Source organism: Lissotriton helveticus, chromosome 4_1 (genome assembly GCF_964261635.1).
Source record: "Lissotriton helveticus chromosome 4_1, aLisHel1.1, whole genome shotgun sequence".
NCBI lineage: Eukaryota > Metazoa > Chordata > Amphibia > Caudata > Salamandridae > Lissotriton > Lissotriton helveticus.
This window is the reverse complement of record NC_136063.1, coordinates 1,050,278,666-1,050,298,494: the sequence shown is the minus strand read 5'-3', so window position 1 is coordinate 1,050,298,494 and position 19,829 is coordinate 1,050,278,666. Positions and strand designations below refer to the sequence as shown.

The 19,829-nt window shown below is 45.0% G+C and overlaps 1 protein-coding gene across 3 annotated transcripts in view; it reads left to right on the top strand.

Annotated features, from left to right (window-relative positions):
• Positions 1-19,829, top strand: part of ICE1 (interactor of little elongation complex ELL subunit 1) — a 1,011,762-nt gene that overhangs the window by 333,494 nt on the left and 658,439 nt on the right. For all 3 annotated transcript variants that reach the window (XM_078687642.1, XM_078687643.1, XM_078687644.1), the window contains one exon: positions 19,155-19,244. In XM_078687642.1, coding sequence (XP_078543768.1) covers positions 19,155-19,244 — 90 coding nt within the window. The remainder of the gene's footprint in view (positions 1-19,154; positions 19,245-19,829) is intronic.

The window sequence follows — 19,829 nt, the reverse complement described above, 5'->3', positions numbered from 1 at the left end:
GCACCGATTATGACCAGAGTACTCAATGCTGCAATTAAATCTGGTCTACCACGTTCTTGGTCAACCGCTGTGATTGTCCCCATATATAAGAAAGGCTGTAGGGATAATCCACAGTGCTACAGGCCAATCTCGCTGATTGATGTTTCAGCTAAACTACTAGGCAGGGTGATTCTTAACCGTCTGATGGATTGGACTGAAGCACATAATACCTTGGTGGATACCCAGTATGGGTTCCGAACAGGCAAGTCAACTAGTGACCAATGTCTCAATTTATACCTCCTTGTGGCTAAATATACTAAAGCAGATAAAGGGACCATGTATATGGGATTCATGGACCTTGCAGCAGCCTTTGATAATGTAAATAGAATTAAACTCTGGGCACTTATGTTCAGATTGGGAATCGATCCAGACCTGATTAATATACTTAAGGAACTTTATTGGAACACCACTGCCAAGGTCCGCTATAGCGCGGGAGGGGTGAGCACTGATCCCTTCCCGTGCACTAGCGGGGTGAGCAGGGGTGTATCCTGGCTCCATTCCTCTTCTCTCTTTACATAAATGACCTAGAGAGTGCGCTGCTGACACTGGGAACTGACTGCCCGAGGGTGGGATCGCGTCACATTCCGGTACTTTTGTACGCGGATGACGCGGTCCTTCTCGCTCGAACAGCTGTGGGTCTCCAGCAGTTAATCAGTGGCTTTGCGAGGTTTATGAAGGATTTAGATCTCTCTATTAACCTGACTAAATCTTTTATCTTGGTGGCAGGGAAAAAACCTCGCAAGAGTTTTGTATTCAAGCTAGGAACTCATGTCTTGGACACTCTAAATACTTTCCCATATCTGGGTCTCTTGATTGATGGGAAAATTGGGTTTGCCCCGCTGATTGAGGAAAGGTCTCAACAAATGGTGCCTTATTTAATTTTGCGAGAAGGATGGGTCGTTGGTCCCCTGAGCAAGTCATGACACTGTATAGAGCGATCAGTACATCTAAAGCTATTTATGGGGCGGAGGTTTGGGGTTTTAGGGATGTTCATCAGATACAAGTAGAGGAGGATACATTTCTAAAGGAACTCCTGAAGTTACCCCAGAGCATCCCAGCTGCAGTTACACATAAGGAGCTCGGTATCCCATATATCTCAGACCTCATTAAAGTAAGACCAATTCTGACCTGGTTTCGAATTTGGCTAAACCCTAACGCTGAATTATCGAGACAGATTATTGATGACTGTCTTAGGAGAGACAGATGGCAGCAAATCCCTTGGTTAAAGTACATCAAAGACACCCTAGAGTCTATCGATCAGCAAATGTTATTTGCTGCCCCCTTAAATATTGACAGCTCTTGTAAAAACCGAGTCCAGAAGCAGCTAATGGAAAAATAGGAGGTAAGGAGGAATCAATTTGACTCTTAACAAATCATCTGTAGCAGCACACTCGCATGTGAGTAATGAACTGGGCATGGAACCGTACCTCTTTTTAATGTATAGTCAACATGAGAGGTTTTTAATGACTCGTTTTAGGCTCAATCTGTTACATAATTTACTTGCTTATCCGTCTGGTTTGCTACTTTCAAAACCTACACATAAATAAAAAAAGTGTCATTTACAATACCAATAGCTCAAACTTTCCTAATGCGAGACCTATTGCATTTCCAATGCTTGTTAATGTATAGTCAACATGAGAGGTTTTTAATGACTCGTTTTAGGCTCAATCTGTTACATAATTTACTTGCTTATCCGTCTGGTTTTACATTAACTATTGAGCAGAAGGGTGCCTGCGGCTGTGACAATAGGTCTCCGCAGGACACCCTTCATTTTGTATTATTATGGTCTTTTTATAAAATCCCGCGTCGAAGATTTTTAGTGGACATTTTAAAGGAGTCAAAAATTTACCATGCTAAAACTGCCTTATTATTCCTCCAAGGAGCAACCAAGATGTGTACTCTGTGTTCTATTTTGAGTTTTTAAAAAATTGTGGTCAGACTAAGAAATACCAGGGGTTAATGTAGGATGAAATGAACCAATTGCTCCCCCTTTATGGTTGTTTGTAAATATGAATTCTTCCTTTTTTTTTAATTTTTTTTTTTAACATGTGTTTTTAATATTGTAATGTTCAGAGTAACAATATAAATGACTATATCTTGATTTGTAATGCATTGTGTAGTTTTTATGATGGTTTTTAACCACCGAAATAAATAAAGAACTGAACTGAACGACTCATGAGATTTACTCTTTAAAAACAGAGTACAAGTGCTTCTTGCCCTCATGTGTTTTTATTCATATATTATGTATGTTTGCAAAAGCAGTGTATGTGTTTTATTACATTGTTTAGCCTCCTAGATGTGGGCTGCATTGGTATGAGAAAAAATTATATATGTTTGTACATATATAGAGCTGTATATATATATATATATGTTTTTTCATATACAAATTCTTATTATTTCCGGGATCCCCGCACATGGGCGGGAATATTCAGTGCTTATGACTTTGAGGATACCCCTGGAAGAGAACTAGGATTACAGGTAAGTAACTTATCCTTTACCCTTATCTTGAACCTGTTTTTCCTTCTACAATCTACACTACACGGTCAACATGTCGGACAAGGAGAAGAAGGCTCTCTTCAAGGCTTGTGCCACCTGCTGAATATTCTGTCAGCATCTTCTTTGGCTCCATCGAAGGGCTCGTCGACGAGAGTTTCCAAGTCCCCACAGGTGATTAAAGGATCGGCATCGAAAGCTTCGCCGCCGCCGCCAGGCTCTGACGTGATGGTTACTCTTGACTGCCATGCCAACGACTTCCACGTCGACGAGGATGACAACGATGATGGTGGCGACTGCTACCACGTCGACGGCTTCTCCCATGATTATGACGACAGTCTCGACGACGATTCCGTCTACGGTGTCCCTCGCTTCGTCGATGGCTCACACATCGTTGTCGACGAAACAAAATGTGGCGAATATTATTCGGAGACGCCGCATTACACCGTAGAGGACTTCTCTCAAGAAGATGACCTCTGCCTCCTGCTCTCCTTCTAGAAGAAGATGGTTCTGATGAAGAGGATGGACCTTACGGTGTTGCTGTTAGCCCATCACAGCTAAATGTGAAATGCCAGGACACGGACTCGAGAGAGTACTATATGGGTTAGCAACACTGTCAGCCCACGTTAAGGTCTCAGGAGGATTATCAGCAGGAGATGGTCTGTATGCCACCCTCTCTCATCACAGACTTACAATTCATGCTATCAGATTACAGGCAGAGATTTCCTACATATTCTCCGTCCCCGGATGCTGTGCAAGTACCAGCTACTCCGCTTGCTCATCCTGTTACACTCCAATTTCCTCCACAAACATCATTGCCTGGGTTCCCCGAACCACAGTCAGTAATCCCTCTCCAGGATGATATATCTGACGATGACCAGGGGACCGCAACTGTTCCGGACCCCGACAAGGAGTGGGAAGATTACATCATTCCGGATCTCGCTTCTCCTGTTCCAGAGCCGGTGGATTCCCCCCCTGCAGGTATTGGGGGTTTCCATAATCTAATGGAAAAGGGCATCTAAAAGATTCGACCTGTCCTGTATGACTATAAGGAGCCCTATAGAAAGTCAGTCCGAACCATCCCAATAGTAGGTCACGTCTGGGATGAGGGGCTGAAAGTGATGAAGATGCCAGCCATGGTAATACCTGTTCTTCCTCGTCTAGAGAAGAAATATAAGGCCCCCGACTATAGCCCCACTTGTTTAGTCAGCCAACCTAAACCGGATTAGGTAATTTCTCAAGCGGCCAAGAGGAAATCTAAAAATATGGCGGCCCCTCTCACTACACCTCCAGATAAAGAGGGCAGGTGTCTGGATAATGCTGGAAAGAAGTTCTCTTCTATGTCTAGCCTCCTGGTCAGGGAAGCCAACGCCTTAGCAATTTTTGGTTGGTATGATCGCCAGATGTGGTGCGATCTTTCCCCTTATCTGGACCAGTTGCCGGAGGATTCTAAGTTGGAAGCTATGAAAATCCTCCTAGTGGGAGAGAGAACATCTTCTGAGATGATAGACTGTGCAATGGATATTGCCACGACGGCTCTCCGTTCCCTAGCGGGGGCTGCGGTCCTTTGTCGCCAAGGCTGGCTTTGTGCTAATTGGTTTCGGCCTGAAGTCCAAAATAGGATCTTGGACCTTCCCTTTGATGGCGAGGCGCTCTTTGGGAAACATATTGATGATGCACTTCAGGATATAAAGAATGATACAGAAACCGCAAAATCCTTAGGAACTTTACAGTACCACAAGGTCCCCTTCAGTGGGGCTAGGGGTAGAGGCCTCCCCTCCTACAGAGGCGGATTTCAACAACAGCGTTATTCCTCCTACTCACAGGCCTCCCAATCATACCAGCCGCAATATACTCAACGGCAGGGCCAATCGTCTTCCTTCTCTCGTTCAACCTCTAGAGGATGATGAGGGCGCCAGGGGAGGGATTCATCTAAGCGCCAGTAGGGGCTTGTTGGCTCTTCCTACTGTTCCTTTGTCCCCTGTAACACCAGTGGGGGGCAGGATATCCCAATGCTTCCGAAGCTGGCCACTGATAATATCAGATCGATGGGTTCTGAATATAGTTCAATTTGGCTATACTCTGGAATTCCAACATCAACCACCAACCAAGCCCCCTCGCGCCACTGAAATCAGACATCTTCATCTTCTAGGTCTAGAAGCCCATCAACTACTCCTCAAAGGAGCGATAGAACCTGTCCCTCTCTCTCAATGGGGAGAAGGTTTCTACTCCCTGTCCTTTCTAGTTCAAAAGACCGTAGAGAAATGGTGCCCTATTTTAGATCTGAGGGAGCTCAACACCTATCTCATCAAGCTCTCGTTTTGGATGGCCTCCTTACAGGACATTCTGCGGCTCCTCAATCGGGGAGATTACATGGCCACTCTGGACCTCGAGGATGCATACTTTCATGTCCACATCCACCCAGCCCACAGGAAGCTCTTACGTTTAACAGTAGCCAAGAGCCACTTTCAGTTCAAGATTCTGCCTTTCGGACTCCGTTCCGCACTGCGGATTTTCACAAAGGTGCTAGCCCCTGTGGGGGCTTTTCTCAGGAAGCAGCAGCTCCAGGTCTTCCCTTACCTGGATGACTGGTTGCTAAAAGCTCCGTCTCTTCACGCAGCGGAGAAATCTGTCGGGTCCTGCACAGCTTTTCAATCAATTGGGGCTTCAGCTCAACGCAGAAAGGCCAGTTCTATGCCCATCCAGATCAGCCCGGTCCTTGGGGGCCATTCTGGACACATCTCGCTGCAAAGCGTTCCCCTCAAGGACAAGACAATCAAAACTTATAACCACGGTTCATCGATTGCAACGAAAAAAGTCACTTTCAGTTCACCTCTACAAGTCCCTCCTCGGGTCAATGTCGTCCTGCATTCCTCTAATTCTCCATTGCAGGTTACAAATGCGCCCCCTCCATGAGCATCTGGACTTGCAGTGGCACCATGCAGATGGCTCTTTCGAGGACAAGATCCTAGTCACTCAGCCTATGAGAGAGGCGGCAGCATGGTGGACGAACGAGGCCACCATCTCCCAGGGTCTCACCTTCAGAGTCATCCCAGCTCCTCAAATAATTACAACAGATGCCTCACTGGAAGGCTGAGGAGTGGTCTTAAAAGACCTTCAAGTAAGCGGCCGCTAGCTGCCACAGCATCGTCTGCTTCACATCAATCTGTTCGAGCTCAGGGCGATTTGTCTCGCCTTGCAGGCCTTCCTTCCGGGGATACGACAGTCATCCGTCCTGGTCCAAACGGACAACACGACGGCCTTGCACTACGTTAACAAACAAGGGGGTACCAGATCTTGTCGGTTATCAAAAGAGGCTCAGGCGATTTGGGAATGGGCAATACAATAGGAGATATCGCTATCAGCGGTGCGTCTTCCAGTTTTCTCAACAAAATAGCGGACACGCTCAGTCGCCTGAAATCTGTAAGACACAAGTGGGAGTTGGACCATGCCACTCTGGTGCAGATTTTCCGACTCTGGGGTACCCCGCCCATAGACCTTTGCCACTCCGGAGAACAAAAAATGCCGACTCTACCCAAGCAGGCATCACCATCTGGGATCGTTGGGGAATGCGCTTTCGATGGCCTGGTCAGACGCCTTAGTTTACACTTTTCCTCCGATCCCAATGATTCCCAGACTTCTCCAGAAGCTCAAGGCGGAACCCTGCAAAATCATTTTGGTGGCCCTGGTGTGGCCCCGCCAGTTTTGGTTTACGGAGCTTCTTCTCCTCTCCCTGGACTGTCCAGTTCATCTGCAACCGATTCCTTCCCTGCTGACAATGTCCCAGGGCCAAGTTGTGCACCCGGATCCGAGATCTCTTCAGTTATCAGCGTGGCTCCTGAGCACCGAGAATTTCTAGATCTAAATATCTGGTCAGAATGTAGAGAGGTACTTTCTCAGGCTCGAGCCCCAAGTACAAATAAGACATACCGCCTGAAGTGGAAACGTTTCTGCCTTTAGTGCTGACAAGAAAACATTCTTCCCTACTCTTCTGCACCTCATGAAATTCTGCCGTACATTCTGGCATTGGCAAAATCAGGTTTAGCTCATCCATCCATCAAAGTACACCTTGCTGCCATTTCTAGATTCCGACGGACTTCCTCTGGTCCTTCCCTCTGGTCGGCAACAATTGTGAAGCAATTTTTTTTTTCTCATCACAAAGAATAACCAAAATACATTGTATCCATCACTTTTTTTTTTAACCAGAACCCCCCCTCCCCCCCAACCCGGACACCATTTGATACATTCCACCCTTTTTAAATCAGGACACAAAAGCAAACCAAAGAAACTACACAGTACAAAGTAAATAATACAGCCCAAGGAAAGAATAAGCGAACAAAAGAAACGAAAGGGGAGAGAGAAAAAAAAGGGAAAAAAAGAAAAAAGATAAACCAAATAAATAGGAGCATAATCTAGGCCGGTAATTAAATAGACTTCCACTATGTAAAGCCGCTAACCTGGCTTGGAACAGCGTATGTAGGTAGCCAGTCCAATTTTTTGGGCTTGTTTGCCTTTTTTTGCGTAAATAGCCTTCTCCAATTTACACATTGCCAATAATCTTGCCTGCACTGTGCAAATGAAGGGGGATTCAGGTCTTTACAATGGGCCGCAATACAAATCCTATAGATGGTCATGGCAACAAAAATCAAAGCCCCCCCTACCCGGGTGGTATTGCCCAGCCCCAGTAGAATGACTGACGGAGATAATTGTATATTTTGCCCCAGCACTACTCCCATAAAATGCTGTATTTGTTGTAACAGCGGTGTTAGGTTTGGGCAAGTGGCGAAGATGTGAATCTGGTCTGCTGAAAATTCAAGATATCTTGGGAATAGGGTTCCCCTTTGGCTTCCCCACTTCGCTATTTTGTTAGGAGTGATATAAAGAAAAAACCCTGTTTTGTAGAATTGGGCTTGCGGCTTAGTAGATAATAAGTATTTATGGGCTAGTTTCAGGGCTGCACAAAAGACATTCTGATTAACATTTAACTTTGTTTGCCTGTATCTATTTTCCCCGGATCATCAGGCATCTTGGCATTCAAGATAGAATAGATCGCTCCAATCCAGAGCGGTTTATTTTCCTGAATCCTATCAATCATTCCTATTTTATCGAAACCAATTAGGCCGCTAGTCTTCTGATTTAAAAATTTTTTAACAGCATGATAGTGAAAGACCTGATTATCCTCAATCATGAACTGAGTCTTGAGATCCGAGAAGGACCGGATCCCATTCAGTGTGGCCAGGTCCCCCACTTTAGTTACGCCTGCATTATACCATTTCTGTAAATATGAGTTGTCAAATATTGAAGGGAGCATTGGGTTATTCTTAGTAGGGGTGTAATAATTCAGTCTACCAAGGCCAAAATATTTCCGGAAATCCGAGAAGACCCGGTATGCGTTTCTTAGGGACTTAAACCGAACGCGTTTGTAATACCCAAATTCAAGCTGCCTCCACAAATATCCCTTCCTGTCTTCCCCAAGTAGTACTCTGTAAGGGGATGGTAAACCTGAATGTGTCTGGCCTATGTTATCATGTAGTAAAAACGAGCTATACTGCAACACAGTAGCCCAGCAATATAACTTAAGATTTGGCAGCGCCCAGCCTCCTCTCTCCTTGGGTAGGGAAAGTAGTTTGTATGATCTCCTTGTATTTGAGTAGGCCCATATAAATTGACAAAATATTTGTTCAAATAAATGAAGGATTGTGTTATTGAACTCCAGGGGTATCGTTCTGAAGAAATATAGCAACTTGGGGAAGTAGGTCATCTTTACTACGTTACACCGACCAATTATGGTTAAATGTAGGTTATCGATTGTCTTAAGTGCTTTTTTAGTGTCTAAAGATAGTGGGATCAGGTTTTCTTCCACTATTGAGTCTATTCTGGCCATAATGGTCACACCCAAATATTTCGCTTTTGGGACAACTCGGCTATCGAGCCAGGCTATATTTTCATTCAGTATTATCTGTCTTTGTTTTATTTAAAGCGTACCCTGAAAGTTTCCCAAATTCCTGAGCTTCACTCTCCAGAGCTTTAATGGCGTTTTTAGGATCTGGAGTAATGATTGCCAAATTATCGACATATGCCATGATTTTTATACTCATGCCGTGCCTAACATTGGCTGGTATTTCTGGATTTGCTTCTATTCTATTGATAAGTGGGTTTATATATAGGGCAAACAGTAGTGGGGAACAGGGGCATCCCTGTCTCGTCCCACATGAAATTTCTATTGGTTCAGTTAGATTTCCGTTAACCATTATTCTGGCCCTAGGTGTTTTAAATAAAGCCTGAATCGCCTGCAGCATAATTGGGCCAAAACCTACCCGTTTTAAAACCTCCCATAAAAAGAACCAGGAGACCCGATCAAAGGCCTTTTCGGCATCTAACAGAATTAAGGCGATCGGGTCTCCTGCTATCTTTGCTGCATCAAGCAGCATAATCGTTCTTTGTACGTGCTCGGTTGTTCCTTTTTTAGGGATAAACCCATGCTGCCAGTCAGAGACTAAACTCTGTATATTTTGAGAGATTCTGCTGGCCAATATTTTTGAAAATATCTTTGAGTCCGTATTTATTAAGGTAATTGGCTTGTAGGATTACATTTCAAGTGGAGATTTGTCTTTCTTTGCAAAAATTACAATCTTTGCCAGGGACAATATCAGAGGAGGGGAGGCACCACCAACAATTGAGATAATCACTAAAGTAAAAACTTCTTTAATCTGTGGTTCCTTGTAAAATTCTGCAGGAATACACTCTAAGCTTGCTGCCTTACCATCCGGCAGGGTCTTAATTGCGCTAAATATTTATTCCCACGTAGGAGGATACTCCATCTGTTCTTGTTCTTGTGGGGTGAGTTTGGCCATGGGTATAGGACCTAAATATTCTGCAATGTCTATACTTTTGTCTTCTGCAGATCTCACATCCTCCTCGGTGTAGAGGTCCCTATAAAATCCTTCAAAAGCTTTAAGTTTTTTCCCCGGGTCCTTTGTAGCCCCTTCCAGGTTGGTATTAATTGTGGCTATTATATTCATTGTTGACTGTTGCCTGATTGCTAACTCTAGCTGGTGTCCTATTTGTTCCCCACATTCATAGATTCTCCCCCGGGTCGCGGCCCTTTTTGTGGCCGTTCTTTCTGCGAAGATTGAACCTATCTCTACCTTAAATGCCGCTACCACATGTTGAATTGCCTCTGTTCCTCCCCCTGTTTTAATTGCCTGAGCTAGTCTTGTTTCCTCTACTGTCAATTTGTCCTGTAGTTTCTGCACCTGTCCTTTTTCAATTTTGCTTCGCCTTATGGAAAAGCTGAGCGTCTCGCCCCTGACCCCGGCCTTGAATGTGTCCCACACTATCATAAGAGGGGCCGAACCCAGGTTTCTGAATCCACCTCTGCATATGCTTAATATATTTGACATCGTACAGCAGCACTTTTTCAAAGGTCCAGGTTATATTTGTGCTTTTGGGTTTTAAACCATGGAGCGTTAGTAATAATGGGTTGTGGTCTGACAAAAACCGGGGTGAGATATCAATGTGAGAAATAGTGATCAGTGAAGAGGAAACAAAAAAATAATCTATTCTTGTATGTGACAAATGGGGCGCTGAAAAGAAAGTAAATCCTTCTTGGTTGGGCCTCAATTCTGCCCAGACATCGACTAACCCATGTGTCTCAATCAGGTTTAGCATGGCTTTAAATACCCTTGGTTTTCTCCCAATGTATCTCCAATTCCTGTCTGATTGCCAGCCGCTAGGCAGGTTCAAGTTCAAATCTCCACATAATATAATGGGAGTTTGCCAATGTGCTAGCTCCCCTGTTACCCAGTCAATTACTCCTGGATCGTCTTGGTTGCTCCCATATATAGAGCATAATGTTAAAGCGCTGTTTGCTGCCACTGAACTACCCACAATTACCCATCTCCCGAGACTGTCAGATTTGACCCTATCTATTCGTAAAGCAAGCCTGTGATTAGCTAACACCCCATCTCCTTTCACTCTAGCACCCTGTGTAGTAGCTCCAATTACCTTATACCCTAGTGAGTTAAGAAGTTGTTTCTGGGGACCTTCGACATGTGTCCCTTGCAAACAAATTAAATCCGGGCCCAGTGCCCGCAGCCCTTGTGCTACTTTCTGTCTTTTTGACACATCGTTAAGTCCACAGATATTGACAGATACTATTTAAATTTTATTTGTGTCAGTCATCTTGGACTAAAGGTACTCTCAGCTCTCCTACTTCCTGCCTGCTTCCCCCCTTTTTTTCCTTTTTGTTTTAGCTTCTTTGAAAGAAGATATTTTGTGACCTGTACCTTATTTCAAACTGACCCTTTGCGTCCATTCCTCTACATCCTTTTGGTGCCCCCTCCGCCCCCACCCTTATTGAGCAGTCAAGATGACCTTGCATGATGGAATTCAAGTGTGAGTTCCAGCCACCAAGCCAACCTCAACAAAACAAAGAAGGAACACCAGAGGTCTGGGTATCTTAATGCTTAAAGTTTTAGTCCAAAGTATTAATCATTTCATCGCTTCCGTTCCGGGATCTCCTTTAGATATTCTCCAGCTTTAACTTCTGATAGGAAGACTCGCGTTTTTCCCTCATGTATCACCTTCAGTCTGGCCAGATTCATCAGATAAACCTGCGCCCCTTGCTGTTGGAATAGAGAGATTAACTGGTGCAATCTCCATCTTCGTTCAACTGTTGCGTGGCAGAAGTCTGGTTTTCGCAAAAAACGTAACTCCATTCGTCTCTTTCTGTGCGTTTGGTCTTGCTTGGTCGTAGATCAACTGCCTCAGTAGGAAGTTTCCAAAGGAGACTAGAAAGGCCCTAGGTTTATCATTAGTGTGGTTCTCGCCCCGTCTAGTCTTAATATTAAAAGGGAATCTATGGGCCCTTTGTACTTCCAAGTCCCAATTCGTTTCAGTGGGGAATGCTGCTCTAAGAAGTTTGACTATGAACCCTCTGGGATCCTCTCCTTCAACTCCCTCCGGGATACCCAGTAGTCGGAGGTTGTTACGGTGTTGTCTGTTCTCCTGGTCCTCTAGTTTGGTCATTAAGTCCACTAGGCAGGCCTCGTGCGAGCTCCCCTGTTCTTTAGCCTTTGCAACCTCCACTTCTAGTGTCTTAGTCCTGGCCTCCACCATTGCTACCTGATCCCCGATATCTGTACAAGCTTTATTGAGCTTCCTCATGCCACTTTGCAGCTTTTTGGTGGCAGCTCTTGCTGAGAGACGACTATCTGAGCGTACCTCCTCTTGGAATTGCTTAATAGAGTTAGGATTGAGGTTAAAGAGGGCGCTTCTACTTCACCCCTACTCCTTTCCGTGATTGAAGAGGCTACCTCAGGCTGAGGTGCCCCGGGTGTATTTCCAAGTGAAAGTAAGCCAGGGGAATTGGAATAGTCCCATTTTAGCTGGCCCCTCTTCAGCCTGGACTGTCTCTTCCTCATAACAGTGTTGGCTGTTTTGTTTTGTGCCACCTCATCCTCACTGCGATCTCCTTCTGACAGTGAGCCATCAGTAGAAGAGGAGTCGTCTTTGCCCGTGTCTGTTAAAGACCCATCGGAGACAGAATAGAAATTTTTGGCATTAGGGTCAGGGGTCTGAAGCTGCGAGGCCCTCGAGTTATTAGCCTTGTTCAAAGTCTCTCCCTGCTCTTTAATTCCAACCATGGACGCGCGTGAGGGGGTTATCTGAGGTTCCTTACCCCCTCTACTTCAGTTTACCCAGTCTCTAAGTTCGCCTCCTGTGAGTCCTGCGGCGTCTGTGACTCCATGCCTGCCTCCATCTCTGCCGGGGACGCTTGGGGGCTAATATTGGGTTGAGAGTTACTACCCGTGCCACCCCCACTAGCTGTTGTTAGGCCTGTCTTTAGCACAGGAAAATGCCTGCTAATCGAGGGGGAGCGGCCAGTATTGGTTGACACTGCATCCCTAGTAAGGTTCGATTTAACAGTGTTTTTTTTTTATAGCCCCCAAAACCCTTTTACATTTCACAGGCCGGTCAGGCTTTTCTCCCTCTTTTTCTGTTTGTCTGCAATGGGTGCAGCTTCGTCTTAATCTTCTGACCCCTCATCGTCATCCTCCCCGTAGGCTGCCGGCTCCTGCTTGCCTGTGCCGCTTGCCACTTTATGGCTCCTGGTTGTACGTCAAAGGTAACAGACACCACGGCTGACCACAGAACTCGTTTGCGGGGCACTGAGCAAATAACCAGTTAGAGCTCTGCCCAGAACTCCGATCGTCTTTGTGATGTTTTCTTTGTCATGTATCTGGGCAGGCTGGCTCCTCTGAACACCGCTATCACCCCTACGGTCTCGATCACGGTCGAACTCTTGCTCCCGCTCGTGTATCCGCGGCCGTTCTCCAGCTGTCAGGCTTGTCTGTGCGATGATCGCCGAGCATCAATATTTTCCCAGCATGCAACAGTGGCGAGGTGGCTGGATCGCGGCTCCTCACACGAGCTCCATCACTGCCTATACCTGTGAAGCAATTTCTTAAAGGACTTTTTAGGGTTTTCCCTCCAGTCAAGCCTCCACCGCCTCTGTGGCAGCTTAACTTGATTCTTACTCAGCTCACGAGGCATCCTTTTGAACCTATTCATAGGACGGACCTTAAATTCCTCTCATGGAAAGTGGCCCTCCTTCTCGCCTTAACATCTGCCAGAAGAGTGGGTGAGCTGCACTCTCTCATTGTTCAGGGACCGTTCCTTCAGTTTAAGAAAGAGACTTTGATACTGCAAACTAATCATAAATTTATTCCTAAGGTACCTTCAGACTTTCATTTGAATGAACCAGTAATCCTCAAGGGCTTCTTTCCTCGACCTACTACTCCAGCAGAAAGGGCACACCACTCTCTGGACATTCAACGATGTTTGAAGTTCTATCTACAGCGTACCAAGGACTTCAGGAAGTCAACACAGCTCTTTGTGGCCTTCAGTGCTCCTCATAAAGGACTACCTCTTTCAAAGCAGGGTATTGCTCGTTGGATTGCCAGTGCTATCCAGTATTGTCACCAAGCAGCTGGCAAGCCCCTTGAAGGGCGGGTCCGGGCTTATTCTACGAGAGCAATGTCTTCTTCAGCGTCTCTCTTCGCCGGAGTTCCTACCAGGGACATCTGCAGAGCAGCGACCTGAAGCAGTACCCATACCTTCACAAGGAAGTACGGCTTGGATTCCTCAACGCGTAGTGACGCTGCAGTGGGACAAGCAGTCCTGAGGAATCTCTTTCAATGAGTGGTGAGCTTTCCCTTCTAACCCTCCTTCCTTCTATTTGCTTACGCTCTTCGTATATTTTGCAAGTCTAGATGCTTATTTCTGATTCTTCTCTTATGTTGAATAATGTTCTATTGCCCATTGACTGTGTGAGGTTAATATCTGTACTAAACATGATCCACCTTTCAATGTATTATAAGATTGTATTGCTTCACAAAATATGTGTTCTAACTGCTATCTATTCTGATACAATCAATGGGAATCTATGAAAGTTCCAATACTGGAGTAAGAAAATAAGTTACTTACCTGTAACTTTGGTTCTCCAGTATTGATATCTTTCATAGATTCCCATGCACCCACCCTCCTCTCCTGGGAAAGCTCAGCCTTCAGCATCTTCTGTTGTACTGTTACACAACGGCTATGAAAATCTGGGCTTTGAGGCTCTCTCAGGAAGGTTCCAAGGGGTGAGGCTATTCTGATTGGCTGTTCATTTTATTTGGTCTCTTTTACAAAAAGAGATGGATATGCTACAGAACTAGAATGGGCCTAGGCCTAGTTCTTTTTTTGTACTAAGTTCTATGGCTATTGTATGTATACAGGGGATTCCCATCTCGACGACGGGGAATGATACAAGCAATAGGAATCTGTGAAAGTTACCAATACTGGAGAACCAAAGTTACAGGTAAGTAACTTGTTTTTTTTACTTGCCAGGCCCAAACCTTCCTTTTTACTACATGTAAGGCACTCCTAAGGTAGCTCCATGGGTGGGGTGAAGTGTATGTAAAAGTTAGGGCAGGTACTGGTGTGTTTTACATGTCCTGATAGTGAAATTCTGCTACTTCTGTTCTTCGCTGTTGCAAGGACTCTCTCGCCTACAAGCTATCATTGGAGCTGCCTTGTAACCTCTTACATGTGTAACTTCCAAATGGAAAGAGATAGCGGTTTGGAGTTTGAGGTCCCTGAACTCACAATTTCAAAATACTTTTTTTTAGTGAAGTTGATTTTTAGATTGTGTGTTTGAAAATGGCACTTTTAGAAAGCAAGCCTTTTCTTGCTTTACCATTTTGTACCTCTGCCTGCCACGTCTGAAGGATGTTCACAGTTGGGCTGTTGTGCATTCACTCTAAACAGTCACACAAAGGGAGCTGAGGTGTACCTTGCGTATCCTGATGGCCCTGCTCCATGCTGATGGGCCTTCCTGAGATAGAGTGTTTAGAGGAGTTGTCACTGACGACACTTGAATAGGGCTGTGCCTGTCCTCGCACAAAGCTGCCTCTAATCCCCCCCTCCAACCCTCTGTTGTGTGTCTGGAGCCAGGTCAGGGAAAGGCAGGGCCTTGTGCAGTACAAAGACTTTCTTTTTCTGTAAAGGCAGAAACTGGTGTAAGTACTGGATCCTGTGACACAATAACTTCAGAAAACTTCTGGGCTAGGGGGAGATTGTGCAAAGACGAAGAGCTGGAGAAGCTGTAGGAGGGGAACTGCCACTCTGCTTGTTGCTGTGTTGTGCTGAACTACTGCTCGCTGCATCTGTCTGGAGAGTGAAAGGACTAGGCTTTGTTTTCATCATCCTGCTTACTAAGGTTCTCCAAGGGCTTGTTTGTGCTTGCCTCCTGCTGACGAGCTTTTGGGGATGCAACTGCGCGCCTGAGAGGCAACGAAGCCTGTGGCGGTTGTTTGGCGGCCTTCTCAGCCACCCCAGAAATTTTCTCTACTGATTAGGGATACTATCTCGAAACACGAGCCATGTCTCGTGTCTAGAGATATTGGAAATATCAAGCACTTGCTTGCACCAACTCCGGTGAAACACTCATGAACTTTTTCCTTACTTTTCAAGTTATACGCACTGCATATACCAGAATGCAGAGGGGCGATCCGGCGGAGAGGCTAGCAGTGTGCTCCCATCGTTGATTCCTCCTGTTAAGATGTCTCGGCCATCAAAGACTTCACGCGGCAGCCCCTGAACTCCTCTTCTGAAAGTTCTGACCTGCCAAGTAGTGCCAATTCCAGTTCTGGGCCCCTGGAGGTGGCTTCTGCTGCTTCAGCGCCTGTTTTTCCCACTGCAAGCTTGCTGTGCGGTTGAAAAACGAACACATCGCCGCGGTGTGGCAGCAGAGTCTACGCAATGCCTGTTGTGCAGCTCCAAGATCGCCTCAGCCTGAGTCCCGAGCATCGTGTCTCCGATGTCCGAGACACTAACTCCGACTCGGGCCTGCTGAAGATTTGACGCATCACCTGATCACGTCTGGGAAAACCGTTGCAGCACCTGTTTCGCCACTATCGCATCAACCCCAGTGCGTTTGGATTTTCCACACATTGCACCTGTGCGCTAAGTTCTCCACGTGGCCCCAGCAGTAAGGAACCAAGGCCGCATGTCCGGATATTGATGCATCACCTCCCCTAACAGGAACTGACGCATCATCTCCCTTGACTGTAATGAACAAATGCATCACCTCCCCTGAACTGCAGTAAGGAACCAAATCATTGCTTTGTTTTCCAGTGCCTCACCTCCCCTGTGCCTGTTTTCATCTTTGAATTTTGACGCATCGCAGGCTCTTAGTGCTAAAAGTGATGCATCCATAGTTTTCTATGATGGAACTATTTTAAAACTTTTAAAAGCGATAGCTTTGCTTATGTATGTTGGATTATTGTCTTTTTGGCCATGTTTTACTTGAATAAAGATAGGCAGTTTTTCTAAACGGCTGTGCTAAACATTTGCAGTTTTTTCACTGTATTACTGTGCTGTGTGTTTATGTACAAATGCTCCACAATTTCCTCTGAGTTAGGCCTGACTGCTCCTGCCACACTACCCAGGGGGTGAACATCTCAGGTGTGTAACATCCTCACCCTGACTAGAAGGAAGGGTCCCTTCTTCGACAGGGTACAAGCCATTGCCAACTATAGACCCTCCTTTCTAACACTCACGAGAAGCTGCCCAACCAGCCGGACCACGACACATTAATACCACCGTACTCCAAGCAGCTAAGTCTCGCGATTTGGTATCTACCGTCTTAGATTTTGGCTACATCAACCTACCTCCAGAGTGTTTGATCATACTTAAGAGGCTGCAGACCTACAACAAGAGCCTGCTATGCAGCCAAGTGGAAGAGATTTGTGAATTACTATTCCAAGGCACATCAACTCTTTCCAGGCAGCCGTCCAAGACATTGTCTATTATCTGCTTCACTTGAAAACATCGGGCCTCAATTGCGCGCATATTAGACTCCATTTAGGCGCAGTCGCTGCTGACTTACAGAATAGGGAACACATTCCTCTCTTCAGGGTTCCAGTCAGTAAAGCCTTTATGGTAGGACTTAAGAGTCATTCTCCCCAAGGTACCGCCTGTATTTGCTGGAAGCTCAACATAGTTTCCACCAGATTTATTTGCCCCCTCTTTTAAACCACTTAACACATTTCCTTTGCAGTTCCTTTCCTGAAAGACTGCTTTACTAGTAGCGTTTGCCTCTCACAGGCGTTTGAATGAGCATCAGGCTCTTACCCTGGAAGAACCTTTCTTCCAAATTTACGCCAATCGACTAGTCCTTAGGACAAACCCCAGAGTTCTCTCCAGGATGGTTTCTTTGTTCCACCTCAACTATTGAACATCCAGTCCTTTGCAGAGAGGGCTCTTCACACACTAGAAATCAAAAGGGTTCCCATATATATGCGCACAGGAGAAAACCTTTCTTTGTCTATGTATACAGACCTGTTATGCCAAAGCACATTTGCCTGTCCCTTGCAGACCACACTCTTCTTTCAAAAAAAGGGGCCTCTCTGGCTTTCTTAGGTAGCATCCCCATAGCTGGAATCTGCAAGGCAGCTACCTGGTCCAGTCCACACATATTCAGTAAGCATTACTGTTTGGATGTCTTAGCATGCGGACAAGCTAACATTGGCCAGGCTGTACTTTTCCAGTCCTCTGCAACATACTTCAGCTACCCACTGCTTAAAGGAGAACTGCCTTACAGTCTATTCATAGCATGTGTATCTACAGCTACATATACCACAAATTACATTTTTTACTCTGCCAGCATCTATTCGCGGCATGCAGTGTTGTAGATTGACATGTGTCCACTCTACTCTCTGGAACCCTTTGGTTGTTTCCTATGCATTTCTTTCTTCATTCTTTGCATGTCAATCTTCTATATCTCTACGCTCCATTTTCATTCTCACCCACAATGCGGAAAAACAACCTTTAACAATGGCAGCGAGGCAGGCAAGACTGGAGGCACTCTTTGCGATCCAGAGCGAGAGACCCGTTACACAGGTGGTGGGATGCCCAGAGGTATTTTGCTTAACTCTGAGGGCAGTTAGTATGGGACATTTTCTGTGCCTAACACAATTGAGAAAGCTCCAGAGGGGCGAGGCAACGATAGGTAGCATGCCAAATTAAAACATGTTGCACATGTCCAAGCCCAACACTAGAGGGCAGGAGTTAACACAGCATGTGAATCTACAGCAGTACATGCCACGGACACATTCTTATAGGGCAAGTAACATTTACCTACGTAGGGCACTGGGACATATTTGTGATCTTGTGTGGTATCCGCACAATTGACCCTTTGCAGGCCTTGCTGTCTGATGCTCTTTTGTTAGTTTTGTCATTGACCAAGCAAGGCTTGCAGTGGGCACTTTAAAAGGTTGTTTGCCGGTCCTCGTTTAAATCACCTGTTGTGACGAGGCTTCTAAAACATTTGACACATTACCTTCCAAACCACTGTTAATGCCATAGTGGAACTTTAGTTTGGTTTTAGTGTTTCTCTTATGCAGGCACTTTAAGCCGATGCACAGGTGTTTGATGCATCTCTTGACTTGGAAGACCATCTTTCTTACTTGTGGTTATTTAAGCTCATCGCATGAGTGAGCTTCAGGCACAGTTGGTGTTACTTAGTGTTTGGAAGTGTAACGAATACTCTGTAATCTGATTAGGAAGACTTTCAGAGATACAAATGTACTGATCTTTTCCAATACATTTTTATGTATGACCATCCTAATCAGAGGTATCCACCTGAAAGGAGGAGGATTGTCTTGCATACTGGAATTATCTGCACTTACATCTTGTTAATCATTTCTTCATATGACTTACAGACTGTCTCTTATACTCAAGTTTTATCTAACCACCCTGATGGAGTAAAGGAACTAAGGAGTAAATGCTATCAGGCATGCAGGTTAGATCCTGTGTGGGAAATGTCCGCATCGTTCCCTTTTCCTGCTGTCTCTGATGCTTAGACCGTTTCATCACCCAGAAGGGTATCAGAAGCTTATGAACCATGTATAGGAGAAAGAGCACTGAAATTGTTGTTTCAAATAACGTGCTCAGTTTCCAAAAGTGTGCAACCTGTATTTAAAGTATATATTTTTGGTTACACAGTTTTGATTGCGTTAGTTGTCAGTATGCTTATTTTAATATATGAAATTAATTGGGTTTTTTTTTAACAGAAAAAATAAAACATTTACTGGAGGAGCTCTGGGTGTGCCTTGATTTTGCTGCACAAGAACAGAAAAATATAGATGCCCAATCCATGTTAGGTGAGAAAATATTTGAAAGTATTTACAAACAATATAGCGTCACACCATATTAATTATCTCCCCGTCTCAAAATGGAAACTCCTTGAACAGAATTTTCAGACATGATGTGTACAATGCATTTCCTGCCTGCTAGGGCTCCCCATTCATCCTGTAATTAATATGCTCCTTTATTCATTTCCTGTATATTACTGTTCTAATATCTTAATTTTACTAATTTTGCATCTTTTAATTGTTAAATACTCTTTAAGTCCACTATTGTCGTCAGTCCTGCGAATGGAGTTCTGATTTACAAATGCATTGCTCTAGTCTTAAGAAGTTCAGCTGGTAAGTTGCCTAAGTTGACTTTGCAAAATTATTAATATTTGTTTTTAAATAAATGTCCAAAAGAATGTTTAGGTATTCTTATAAAACTCTGACCTCTGTCTGTAACCCGAGTCCAGCATCAGTGGAAAATGAAGTTGTGTGACTATTTCCGTCCAAGTTTGCATTATCCAAACTAGCTACATATCCCACAACCGGCTACCCCGTTTGTAGATTTTGTTTTTAGGTCGAGACTAGCGTAGGCTGCGCGCATGCGCAGTCTCG